This window comes from Planococcus citri, chromosome 2, assembly GCF_950023065.1.
Source record: "Planococcus citri chromosome 2, ihPlaCitr1.1, whole genome shotgun sequence".
In the NCBI taxonomy this organism is placed as follows: Eukaryota; Metazoa; Arthropoda; class Insecta; order Hemiptera; family Pseudococcidae; genus Planococcus; species Planococcus citri.
This window is the reverse complement of record NC_088678.1, coordinates 33,896,898-33,910,588: the sequence shown is the minus strand read 5'-3', so window position 1 is coordinate 33,910,588 and position 13,691 is coordinate 33,896,898. Positions and strand designations below refer to the sequence as shown.

At 33.4% G+C, this 13,691-nt stretch overlaps 2 protein-coding genes across 2 annotated transcripts in view; one reads left to right on the top strand and one right to left on the bottom strand.

The window, feature by feature from the left end:
- oaf (out at first) overlaps nt 1–13,691 on the bottom strand; it is a 192,064-nt gene that overhangs the window by 131,067 nt on the left and 47,306 nt on the right. The gene's annotated exons all lie outside the window — the stretch shown is intronic.
- The window catches only part of LOC135835519 (medium-chain acyl-CoA ligase ACSF2, mitochondrial-like), a 55,306-nt gene that overhangs the window by 31,435 nt on the left and 10,180 nt on the right, over nt 1–13,691 (top strand). The window contains exon 8 of the mRNA XM_065349785.1: nt 11,777–11,925. Coding sequence (XP_065205857.1) covers nt 11,777–11,925 — 149 coding nt within the window. The remainder of the gene's footprint in view (nt 1–11,776; nt 11,926–13,691) is intronic.

Here is a 13,691-nt window from a genome sequence, read left to right as displayed (position 1 = left end):
GATCCTTGTAAGAAATCCAGTGCGCTTTGGAGATGGGTGTTGTTAGATTATTTAGATTGCTATTTTCCTTGTATGTTTTAATTTTTAATTTTATTTGCTGATATTTTAGCCTAATTATACTCTAATGTTTTTTATGCTCAAAAATTTTTTTTCTAAGTAAATTGAAGTTGTCATTTCCTTTTTTTAAAAGTTGAAGTTACCATTAGTTTTTCAGTTGTATAGTCGAAAAAAAAGGGGGGATACTTGTTGCATTTAGCATATTATTACATAATGTCAATAGGATGATAGAATAATAAATAATATTTATCTCTCTTCAATGTACTGTTACCTGTACCAACATACATTGTAGTTCAGTATTAAAGTATTTTGTTTGGAAAGCTGATTATGATTAAGATAATTCGTTAATTATTTATTTGTATCATTTAATGATTATTTTTTTATTGTTTTTTTTTGTTCTTTTCATATTTATGTATTCATCTCTCCACTAGTTCTCGCGTTTTGTTGTGTGGCAACTCTGCGTCTACATAATATTACATAAGGTTATTTTAGTTTCTGAATATGTTGGGATCGAAACTAGTGAAAAACATTACATTGGAAGAGCTAGTTGAAGCTCTCAGCTCTGAAAGATGAACGTTTAAAAAAGAAATTTGATGGAAAAAAAAGCTAAACCCACAAAATTCGTCCTCAATTGCATTGTCTGCGATTATGTGCTACAAATGCAGTGTTACTAGCCACATAGCCAGAGATTGTACTTCAAAGAACTTGAATCAAAGACCTGAATCTAGTAGCAGCAACCACAGTGAAAAGAATCCTGAGAATCCTGTCCAGAACCAGAATGCGGATGGTGGTAATAATACGCGCAGATATTGTAAAGTTGCTAGTCACAAAGTCAAAGTGTATCCTGAGCTGGAAAAAGGAGAAAACGCTGTATGCTGTTCCTGTAATGATAAGGAACGTTATGCAAAGAATTGTCTGAATAAATTGTTGAATTCTGGCACTGGCGGTACCACACTTGCTTGTATGGGATTAACCAATGGAAGAACTGTAAATATGAAGATTTGGTCATTAGATACAGCTTGCACAAACCACGTATGTAATCAAAAGGAATTGTTTGAAACCCTGGCCCCTGTAAATGCTGAAATACTGGTAGGAGATAATTATCTTGTGAATGTTAGATTAGGTGGTAATGTAAAATTCTTCACCTGTAAATTTAGTCTCTTGTGATTAAGCTTTTAGAAAATGGTTGGTTAGTAAAGGAAGTAACTCTCCAATGGTTCACTCTTGTGAAAGGTACTTATGAAATGGTGGGTATTCTCAACAAGTTTAATCCGTGGGAAATACCTATCTCGCCTACCCTCACTGTGTCGAAGGTTCCTGATAGTGAAATCAGTTGTTTATCATTAGTCCAGTGGCATGAGCGCTTCGCTCACAAGAACTTTGAATATTCTAGAGAATTGTTAAATGGTTTGGAAATTGAATATACGAACCTGCCAAAGGATCATCAGTGTGAGAATTGTGTAAAAGAAAAGATGACGCGATTATTGTTTGAGGACTCTTGATTCCCTCACAACTTTTTTTTGAACGCCCTTGCCAATTTTCCAAAACAAGTCAAAGATGGTCCACCCTAGTCAGCACCCCTGAAAACTTGAAAAATAATGTATCACACTATGTTTATCATTTTTGTCAATTGCAGACCAAATTGGGGAACCTATGGGGAGAGGAAAGAAGGTCTGTGAGAGTCAAATGAAAAAACCAAGGTGTTGGCACTCCCAATAACCCAACAAACGATACACATGGCATTATCATGTACTTTAATCTTTGGAAGAAATTATTGCCAATTACCTATGAACAATTAAACGTAAAATGATAAGTTTTTGAGTAATTTTTCTTGATTTTTTGAAGTGGGAAATAATGACCTAAAAATTGACACTAATGTGCTTCAAAATATTTTCTATAGTTTCAGAAACCATATCTTTCGATGTTTCCGCATCACAAATGCGAATCATTTGAGAAGAAAAACATTTTCAGAACACGAATTCACTCAGAAATACGCAAAATCTCAAACACTATATCACGGATCATGGGTCACTTTTCCCAAACCAAGTTGGGTATAGGGACTAGAGCGAAAAACCTCGATTTTTTTCGAAAATACCACTTTTTTGAAAACCCACAGGTGTCTCCTCTCCAAGGGCATCTCTAAAGCTAAAAATTTTGCCGAGTAATTTTCAACACAAAATATAGGTTTCCAGCAAATTAGCTCAAAATCTTCGAACATTTTTAGTTCGCAATCCACGCTATTGTACATATCGATATGCATCAAAAATGATCCAACATCACTAGTTTTAAAAACGTTGTATAATTCCCAATCAATGGGATTTAATTACGAAGGTTTCCGTCATTCGCACAACGTGAATGCTTCGGTACCTCTACCTATACCATTGCAGTCGTACACTTATTTGTTGCTACACGTCAGAGATTAAATCACGTACAGATGTTTGAAAAATATCACTCGGAATGGGATGGCGGTGACGATGGAATTCGACGTAATGAAAATACACCCGGAATACGGATCAGGGAATCTTTTGTGAACAAAAATCTCCGTTAGCTTTGATCTTTTATCAAGACGCCACGATTACCGCGTCGTTGTCGAAGTCGAACATGGAAAATTAAAGCGTCAAACGGCGGCAGCGAGTTTAAATTGTCGTATAAGGTTAGCTTCTCGAACGTAAAATGAAATAGAAATTTAGGAAAAAAGAAAGCATGGCAACGGCAGTCAGTATCGCAGATGAGAAGCAGAACGGGACGGGGTATAGAAAAAGAAAAACGGCTTGTAAAGGATTTGACGCGGATTCGTTTATGTTTTCAGCTTTTCACTAAAAGCTTTCCCCAACTGTGTATGGTATACCTACGCGCGATTCTGGCATTCGATTTTTATTCATGTATTCATTGTAAAGCTACTCGCGTATTCGGCGTGCTGCAAATGGTTGGAAAATTTTATCGTATCGAGGTAAATCAATTAATTCGGGATACGAGACCAAATGCCAGCGTGGTAGGCAGAGAGAAAATAGAGGCGAAGAACCGCTTCGTAGATAAGAAAATCAAACCCGAATAAAATTTGTTATGTACGAAGCGTATACAATTTTTAATGAAAGTGTACCCTTCGTAATTGTTTACGTAAACAAAAGCTTCATTATTTCAGAAGGGCATCATTAGATAAAAACTTTTTTTTTCAATTTTTTCGTCGATTTTTTTTCCTCTCTCTCTCTCGTGCTGTAACATCATCAACACGAAATAAAATGGAGGAAACTGCCCCAATTAGTTTTTTTTTCTATCTGTTTTACTGGGTGTCAATTTTTGTCGAAAATTTTCCAAATAAAAGCCATTAATATAAGCGAACGAAGAAGGGAAGACTTTTTTATGACGAGAATTTCGAAATATGCTCCTTTAACAGTTTAAAAGTTATTTTTAAACCATCGAAAATGATTCGAACTTGGTAATGAATTCTCTTGACTTTCAAGACAAGAGGCGATGTTATAATGTTGCCGATATGACTGGTAAACGATACAGCGACGAACGGCATCAAGTCTATACGATTCCTAAGGCGTATTACGAGCGAGGGGATTTTTCACAAAAACTGACAGCTTTGCTAATGCAAAATGCTCCGCCGTCGCAACGCTACAATTCAACATTAGCGCTTTAAACATTTATCAGATGTGTCATCATGCGTTAACGTTCACTTGTTTTCATTTATCATTGTTATGTTTTTATGTTTTTACACCTACACCTCCACAGTTTACACATAACGCCGAGAATTATTTATGGTTTTTCGCCGTATGTAGACTAACATGTTTATTCCGACTATTGAACTAATTGATTCTTTTCAATTTGAATTTACGAAAGCATAAGATGAACCTATAAGTACGGAATAGGAAACAAAAGGTTCAACTTCAAAGTTAGTACTCTCTTTTGAAACAGTGAAGAATCTACTGAATTGGTCAGTAAAAAATCATTTTGACTGAACAATTCAGTAGATTTCATACTGTTTTGCAGTCAAAAACTACTGTTTTTAAAACGCAAAATGTGAAATTTTACTGCTTCAAATTTAGAGAGTAGCATTTTTCAAAAATTCTGGGGAACCTATCGAAATTCAGCTTCTCCTGATTTTGCTATTTATCGCATTGGTGATTTCAAATCGTGAAAAGCGCCCAGAAAACACTGTTAGCGATTTATTGTATTTTTGGAGGCTTGAGATTTTTTTCATTTGTGGGAGGGAAGGGGGGGGGGGTCATCAAATTATTCTCTATCGTCTCTGAACGAATGTTGAATTTAGTATTGGGTTTTAAGAGTTCGAAGTCACGAACCAGTGGCGACGCCAGACAATCTGAACAGGTGTGTCAATTTTCAAAATTATAAAGCCAAGTTGTAAAATTTGTCCCCCCTTCCTTCCAAAATTCTTATTCGGACCCAACAATGTTTTAAAAATTGAAGTAAGAAAAATTATGTTGATGCATCAAGAAATGAACTTAAAATTTTTCAAAAATAACTTTTGGTTTAACAAAAAATTAGTTAGGAATTTTATTAATAATTTGTAAAAGTCAAGTAAAAGTACCTTTATTTTCTTTTTGGAAAATGAACAGGTGTGCCCGTGCACACTGGGCACACAGGCTGGCGTCGCCAGTGTCACGAACCACGGCGTTTCATCTGATCAGTCAATTCAACAATTGTCAAAAAAAAGGTGAATTGGTTTCTTGTTGCGATCATGTAAAGATCAATTGAATCGCATACCCGCTAATCTCTCTACCACTGACAAAACTACGCTATTTTAGTCCTAAGCAATCTCTATTAAAGATCTTCCTTGGGTTTTGATTCCAAATGGCATATTATCAAAAAATGGCATTGAAACGGAATAGTGACAGTTCAAAACTTTATCTTACAAAGAGCTATTTCCGAATGATACGGATGATTCAAGATCTTGGTCATCGACTGCAGACTCAATTTTTTTATTATTTTTTTTCATATATTTTTGGTTTGATTATTTATTTTCAAGTTTTATAATGACCACCAAAAAAATGTGATTTCTTTTATTTTTTTTTTCATATATTTTTGCTTTGATTAATAATTATTTTCAAGATTTCTAATGACTACCAAAAAAAAAATCTGGCCAAAATTCCTCTTCTTCTTAAATGACATGTCTTAAAACTCCTATCGAGAATGATGTATTCAGTATTGAAATCTATTCAATGTGCCCAACTGTACTGTCGAGAGGATCAAAGATGCAGAAAATAGTTGTAGCATAGGTCATGTTAATTTGCCTGAATTTATTTGGGTAGATTAACCTATCTACATATTGTTCAATGATTCTGGGCTTAAGTGATGAGAGTGGGGAAAAGTTGAACTTATGGACGTTAGGTAAGTCCTACCTAAGGTAGTAGGTATCATTAAGAATTCGAATGTGGATTAGTACGTACGTTTTGAGGTGTTACGCGATCGCGTTATAATTAATGCTATTTCTTTTCATGTTTTTATTTTTTTAATAATGTTTCGAGTAAGAATAAAATGAATTAGTTTCGAGTGTTAAATTTGTTTGAATTTTCGATAATGATTTCGTGTTTTAATTCGATTGAATCGGTTTTAATTATGGAAGAGTAGACCTGTGTCACATAAGCCAGTAATGGCGGTGCTTAGGCACACGCCTAGATAATGGTGTGAATTTAGGGAAAATTCTTCTTAGATAGGGCTACTATATAGTCATGGAAATTGACTCCGTCTTAGTTTATTAAATCAAAATTGTCAAGGTAATGTCAGGTTTAGAAACTAATAATTAGATATATCAGGTATGATATTTTATTAGCTCTTAGAAATTTAGATAATCGAGTAAACGATTCAAATTTATAATGTGTCTAACATCGTAATTATTCCTATGAATAATATTTTATAATCGAATAAATACTTATCACCTAAAAGAGGTTACGATCTCACCTTATGCTTTTGGAACTTTGATAGGTATTTACCTATTTGTATATAGTCCCTTTATCTAACCTTTTTCGATGATAGGAAATAAATTACTCTCTTGTTTAGACATTTTAATTATCTGGAGTATAGGCAGGTTCCTTTATGTTACTTTCCTGTAGAATTACCCACTTATCCTATTTAGTTATACCAGTCTAACTCCTTACCTACCTATTTGGACACGCCAAGCTTTCCCCAAAAAATGATTCCTTATTAAAATTATTTAATCCTATACCACATAGTCAACAGTCAATTGATTTTCTCATTTCACGTACTTAATCGAAAAAGAAATTACTACGCACGAGTGCTTTGAAACTAATTTTTGAGAGATAACGAAATTTGTTGCAAAATTAGGATTGTTGGAACCCTGAATTTATGGCAATTTTTGTTCACTTGACTAATGAATGATTTATTTATTCAAGTACCTGATTATTTTAAATTAAGTAGGTACCTAACTTACCAATTTAATTTTTTTTAAAAAAAAGAAAAGAAAAGATAACAAGCGAATTTGGAAAGAGGAAGTAACCAACTCTTAGCATGGGAGCTAGAAAAATGTTCAAAACAAAAACTTTAGAAACCATCAAATTGGAAGAATTTCATTTTATTATTTTTTTTTTCAATGTTTATGATGCTCTACAGATGAATGTATGAGTCAAGTGACATGCTCCGATATTTATAACTTAGAAATTTTTATCAAATTTATCACTTCAGGCATAAAAATGAACATTTTTTCAACGTTGCAATACCCAAGATGTTTTTTTTAACAATATTTTTCATTTAAAAAAAAAATAATACTATTATCGGAAATAATTTCTAGTTTGGTAAATCATTGGTGTCACCGAGTCTCAATAGGTATTTAAAAAACAAAAATAAAATTGAAAATTATCATAGTAATTTTCTGGAAAGTAGGTATTGCAGATCCACAAATTTTTTCTCAACAGGAAATGACTCAGAATCGTTTTTAGCTTTCTATCCAGTAAATAATTACAAGGAGTTGAATTTTCGAAATTTTCACCATGAAGACTAAAATCTTAACTAAACTCAAAAATCTTTCTATAAGTATATTCCCAGTTTCTTTTTTTTTCTTTTTAAGAATTTTAACCAATGTGAAGAATTTCTCTTTTTTTTGGCCGTAGATGAATCACTTCTAGGTATAATATTGCTTTTCATGGGCAGGTATGAGTTGATTTCCATCAGTAATTCATTAGTTGATGCACGAAATTCCATGATCTGTAGTAAGAACTTTACCTAAAGCGACAGTAATGTGTTGTCAAACGTACTTCTACTTACCTACTTGAAAGTAAATACGTACGAATTCGAACTTTGAGCAACGTTATTGATATCATAGAAAGATACCCGAAGTCTAAACTGATTCGTTGTGAGCAACGAAAACAAGTTGAGATGTCAGTCGTCAACTACCAGTAATATAACCTTGATAAGGTTTGAAATGTATCAATCTTGGGCAAAATTAAATGCCACTTTACCCTTAAGTGCTAAAAAACACATAATTCATCAAGTAAGCATTGATAAAAACTTTCAAGACACAAGTCTAAAGTATTCCACTCTTGTATGTTGTGAATCTATTTATTAACATGTTTCGTGGCATCAACTATGTAATTCGTTTTGAGATTTAAAAAATGACCGAATCAACTCATACCTGTCAGAAAAATAAGTAAGGAATCGCCTTTATTTTTCAAAAAAAAAAGTATAGAAAATCAATTCCTTAAATTTTCCCGGTTAAAAATCAATTACATACTTTTTTTCAGAGCCACTTTCCCTCAAGAAAAAATTTAATGAACATACATACAAATAATATTTCAATTTTTTTCATTTTCAACTTTATTTCATTATAGGACCTATAACTGAGAACTCGACAACACCTCTAGAAAATGAGTGCATACCTATTTTTTATTCTTAAACAAAGAAAAAAATTTCTACGATAACTGAGTATTGAAAATCCAAACATGGCGGTGCCAACTGCCAACTGCCAATCAGAACGAGATCATAATTTATAAGGATACATAGATTTAAATACTTTCAAAATGATCTGATAAGAAGTTGCGATTTAGTCACGAACCCGCCTTTATGCACGAGACCATCGATGTTAAAAAACGCTTTACCTAACAATGTAAAATTTATTTCTAGCCCTTGAAATTATTGATTTTTTCCCAAAAAAATTACCTTCTTGTTTGCTCGAATCACGCAATTAAAAGATCTTGAGCTATACGCGTAAAACTAAATACATATTTAATATTCTCAAATTTTTTCCTTCAAGTTCTGAAACAATTTTTAATAACCGAAAAATAGACTTGAAAGTAAGAAAAATTAGTTACTGAAGCTTTTTTGTTTCAATTATGATACATCTTCGATCAATTTGGTAGCTGCCATATCATGTGAAATGCATATGTAAAAAGCCTCCTCCCTTCAAAATCGAGCCTAACTCATCAATGCATTTTATGTTTGAAATAAAAAATGCCCAGAATAGTAGATTCCAAAAAGATTTTTCATGTTTAAAGACGCGATGAAATTCAGTCAACTTATTATCAAATACATAACAATGTAGTTTGTCAAAATAATTTACCCCTCTGAGAACCCTTCACCGCAGTAAATTCGGTAACAAAACTATAGAGATAATTGAACAAATCTTGTGGCACCTATAATAACCACACCTTCAAATAAACCTTATCAATTTGCTAAATATGCAAGCATCTTTATAGAGCAGTTTCTGCACACGACAGATAAATTGTACTCGTACATAGACGCAGAAACCAAGCCATTCAGATATAGCAACGAGCATAATTCATTCGAGTAAATTCAACGTATGCTATGCTCGATTTATTGATAATACCTATACCTTTACTCAACACACGAGTTCTATACACGAAAACGGTTACCTATCTGCATTATACTCCTCTTCAATTGTTTAGCACAGCAGACAATAAACACAAAAAGATGAAAATTTATAGATACACTAAATCGTCACAATTGCAAATCACACAGAAGCAATTCTTCAGAAATGAATAAATAGATGAAATTTTAGAAAAATGATTTTTCAACGATAAACGTTGATCTTCACGAGCCTGAGTAGAGTAGATATAGGTAGACGTATGTAGTACGTACGATTAAACAGAAATAAATGCTATAGGAGTGGGTGAAAGTGGATGATTTGTGCCTTGGTGTTTCACGCACACGAAGCGAAAACCTCTGTAATTTTTCAGTAGGGTTTGGGAAAGAATTGGTATAAAATAAGTTCTCGGGGTTGTGTAAATATCCAGTTAAACGTGCGATATACTATATAAACGCAGCGAAAAAAAAATATATGGCTGGACTGAAGAGAAAAATTCTTGATTAATGAACATTTGGAAATGGGCCAAATGAGTAAAGTAGTTCAGGCCAGAGTTCTTTTTTCTGCCTTCTTTCCTACATTTTATACAAAACCGACGTGAAACATATATCGAGTGCGATTTGGACCTTTTTATTGACACGTACACGTAGCCTACCGATATTTCGAACAATTTGACGAGTAAGTTGTTCAAATACCCTTTTTACAATTTTATTTTTCAATATAGGATCAAGCTTTGGTATATCCATAAATTTCATTCGTAAACGTTATTTTTTGTTTTTCATCAATTTTTTTTTATAGAATTGAAGATTTTTTTTTTTTTTTTTTGAAAAAAAGCTCATGATATTAAAACATGAATTTTTCATCCTAATTTAGTGAAAAATCGAAAAATTTGTTATAAAAGCTACATTTTACTCCCTCTCCTTTTTCAAAAATAATTGCGCTAGGAGTCCAAAATTCAAGTCAACATATTTTTTTCTCATCCTCGTCGACCTTTTGGGCTCCGTTTTGTTTGAAAAACCATCAAGGGCCGATTTGACTACCTATCTTAATCAGTTAGGTATATCCTTTTCAAAAAAATCAGTCTAATAAGAAAGCTGTGACGGGTGAAACGGCGATTCAAAATTCTGCAAATGTATTATTTAATTATTGTATTCAATTTTCTACTTGGAAAGCGAAATGTGTGATTTCGACTGACCTGTGAATCACAATGACGATGGCCGCCATTTTGTTAATCAGCCATTACTTTTTTTAAAGCAAGGTTGCTATAAAATGTTCGTTATATAAGATGTTGACTTGAAAATAATCATCTCTCAGAAAGGAGGAGCCTGGTAGGAGATGGCGGAGTACCTCTCTACATATTCAAGACTAAAATATTTGAAAATTTCGCCTTCTTCTATACCTACATGGAATGCATTCAAAACACGATACCTTTAGTTATTAAAACAGAAGGAAACGCAATCCTTCTTTTCGCGCCAATTTCAACATTCGTCTTTATAAAATGTTCATTCTTTAGACCGCGATTGTGTTTGCTAAAACAGGAGTCGCAGTTCTCTCTTTTTTCACGCCGCCTTTAAAACCCAGCCTGACTACCGCAGATTGTGGCTGCAAAAACAAGGAGCCACAATTCTTCTTCGCTTCTTTTTTTTGCACCAATTTCAAAACTCACTCATCCGAAACATTCAAAAAAAAAAAATACCAACCACTGACATCATTTTCTACGACGCCGGAGCGAACACAACCGAGACGCCAAAAGACTCGGTTTTACCGCTATGATTGAGAGAGGAAAAAAGTACGTCGTCGTCGCGAAATTTCAAACAATTTTCCAATTCACGAGCTAATTAGCCCGCCAAATACAACAATAGAAAGACGAACATCGACGCGGAATTCTTTAAATGAATCTCGAGAGTAAAAATTCGTTGTCAAATTTAAGTAAACAATTCGTTTTGATGAATCATTAATCTCGAGTTCGTATATAGCGCAAGTTGTAGAATAAGGCTTTCTTTCCTTATATACCTAGTGAAAAAAAAAAATTCGTCGACAACAAAAGAAATGTCATTCGTGGTTACGAACGATGAAAAAACATTGACCTATAGACTCTTATACTCATACACTAGACTGGAGAAAGATAACGAGCAACACGAGGAAAGCTCACTCTTATGCTAACCTGTTAACATACTTGCTCTCGTCGAGCACACTTCGGACGAATTATTATTTTTCAACAATTCGAGGTTTCACAACGCCTTAGACAAAGAGAAATTCTACTCGGCGGAAATAATTTCAGAAAGCTGAACAGTACAATAAAAGGGAGAAACGCTGCGAAATTAATCATAGCTACACGGAACGCATCTTCTAGTTGAAAAATCCGGCTGACGTTTATCTCTTGATAAATGCGTCATCATCCAAAGGCAATTATAAACGAAATATAGCAACATTTTTCTTTTAAAATATTACGCTCGTGCTCGTCCAATAGCCATTTGAAAAGAAACCTCTGTCGTCGCGCGTTCCCTCAAATATTATTTTCTACGCCATTAATTTCAAATAGGCTATTTTTTTTCATCATTGTTAACAGCCGCGCTTAGTTGAACTTTTATTATGCAAAAATGAACACTATAGTATATTCGATGAAATTCGTATACGTAAAATACCACAAGAGGATATTTTGCTTTATTCGGAAATTTCGCATATCGCCTTTGCAGTAGACAGATATACATACTACGTATTCCCCGCATTATCTACGTTTTTCCTATCCTCGTATATCAATAGATAACCTTTTAATTAATTCAGTTATTCTATAGTTAGTTTGCCATTGGAATAGTAAATTATTATTTAACGTTGCCATGTATAGAATTGATATTTATTTTCAGTGATTTCTATGTACTAATACCAATAACTACACTCAATTCCATCATTTTCTTTTTTCAGCATCACAAAATTTGCCTCCAAGTACCATTCTTTCACACTTTTGGTACCGTGCTAGGTATATTCGTGGCTGCAAATTATGGTGCCACTCTAGTACTGCCGTCTCCAAAATTCAGTCCGACCAAATCCTTAGAAGCAGTTATAGAAGAAAAGTACGTACTTATTTCAAAATATATATCATCGAGATAACAATTTTCAAGCAACAAAAAAAAATTGAATCAGCAATAATATAATGAGAAACGACAAGAAAACGCACAATACAGTCCTAAGCCAAACACTATAATGATCATCGATCATTAATAAAATTCATCATGTGTTTTACAATTTGACACTTTTTTCAAAAACATTTTCAAGCACCGAACTTCGTATTTTGATTTTTGATGTTTTTTTGGAAATTCAAATCAAGTCATTTCCTTCAGAAAAAAAAATTAAAGTTCAACGAATTTGGTTCTAATCCCATTCGGAAACTTGTAAGCGCATTCTTGGATTTGTACCATTTCAAAACAAAAGGACCAAATAAAATTCAGCATCAACAAGTTGTCTAATTTATTACTCTTGACCTTTTTTTTAGAAGAAGAAATGAAAATTACATTTTTCAGCAGTATTAAAAGAGAGGAAAAATTATTGAGCATTTGAAATTTTTGTATAGAAAATTCATGTCTTCCAAGATATTCAAAACCTGACCTACAAACATGGATTAATTAGGATTATGTAATGTATATGAGTATAAAAACAATTACAGTAACTCAAAATTTAGTTTTTTTGGGGGGCAATTTTGACCAAAAAAACACTTTTTGGCTACTGTTACAAGACATGGGTCTTTTCTACAGATTTTAGAGACGGCGAAATTTTTGTAATTTTGACCAAAAAAAATAAGTTTCTACTTTTTTTTTGCAATTTTTGCAAAAAACAAGACTTTTTGCCCAAGTTTGATTTTAAAAAAATAATTTTGATGGTTTTGACAATAAGCAGATTTTTTCTGTAATTTTAATTCAAAAAATGTGATTTTTTTGCAATTTTGGCAAAGAACGAGACTCCTTGGGAAGTTGGACTAAAAAAAAAAACTGGTATTTTCTGCAATTTTGGCAAAAACCTGATAAAGACTTACAAAAGAACCTCTTGAGGTGTCACATTCCGATTTAAATAGTCTAAAACCCCCAAAACCAAATTTTCAGCTGCCCAAGTTCATTTTTCGATTTTTGAATGAGCCGATTTTGAGAGTGACACCTCAAGAGTGGTTTTTTGAGGTGTCCACTCTCGCTCCAAAACGGCTGGAAATAGTAGAATTTGCGTTCCGGGGGTTAGTTCTTGAAGAAATACAGCGATTTGCCCAAATTTCAACAATTTCCTCACAAACGGTTATCTTTTGATTTTTTAGATTTTTTAACTTTGAAAAAAGCTAGTCAAAAAATCACTCTTGAGGTGTCAATCCCAAAATCGGCTCAAATGTAGATAAACTCGTTCAACAGGCCGAGTATAATACACAACTCTATTTTTAGCTGCCTAACTGCATATTCACCCCTTCTGGAGCAAATTCAAAATTCTGGAGAAATTGAAATATCGCGCTGGAGGCTCCAGAATGGCTGGAAATTGTGAAATTTGGATTTGGGGGGTTAGTTTCGGACAAAATACAGCGATTCGCGTGAATTCTGAAAATTTCCACACAAACGGTTATCTTTTGATTTTTTGGATTTTTTAACTTTGAAAAAAGCTGGTCAAAAAATCACTCTTGAGGTGTCACTCCCAAAATCGGCTCAAATGTAGATAAACTCGTTAAACAGGTCGAATGTAATATACAACTCGATTTTTAGCTGCCCAACTTCATATTCACGCCTTCTGAAGCAAATTCAAAATTCTGGAGAAATTGAAAAATCGCGCTGGAGACTCCAGAATGGCTGGAAATGGTGAAATTTGTATT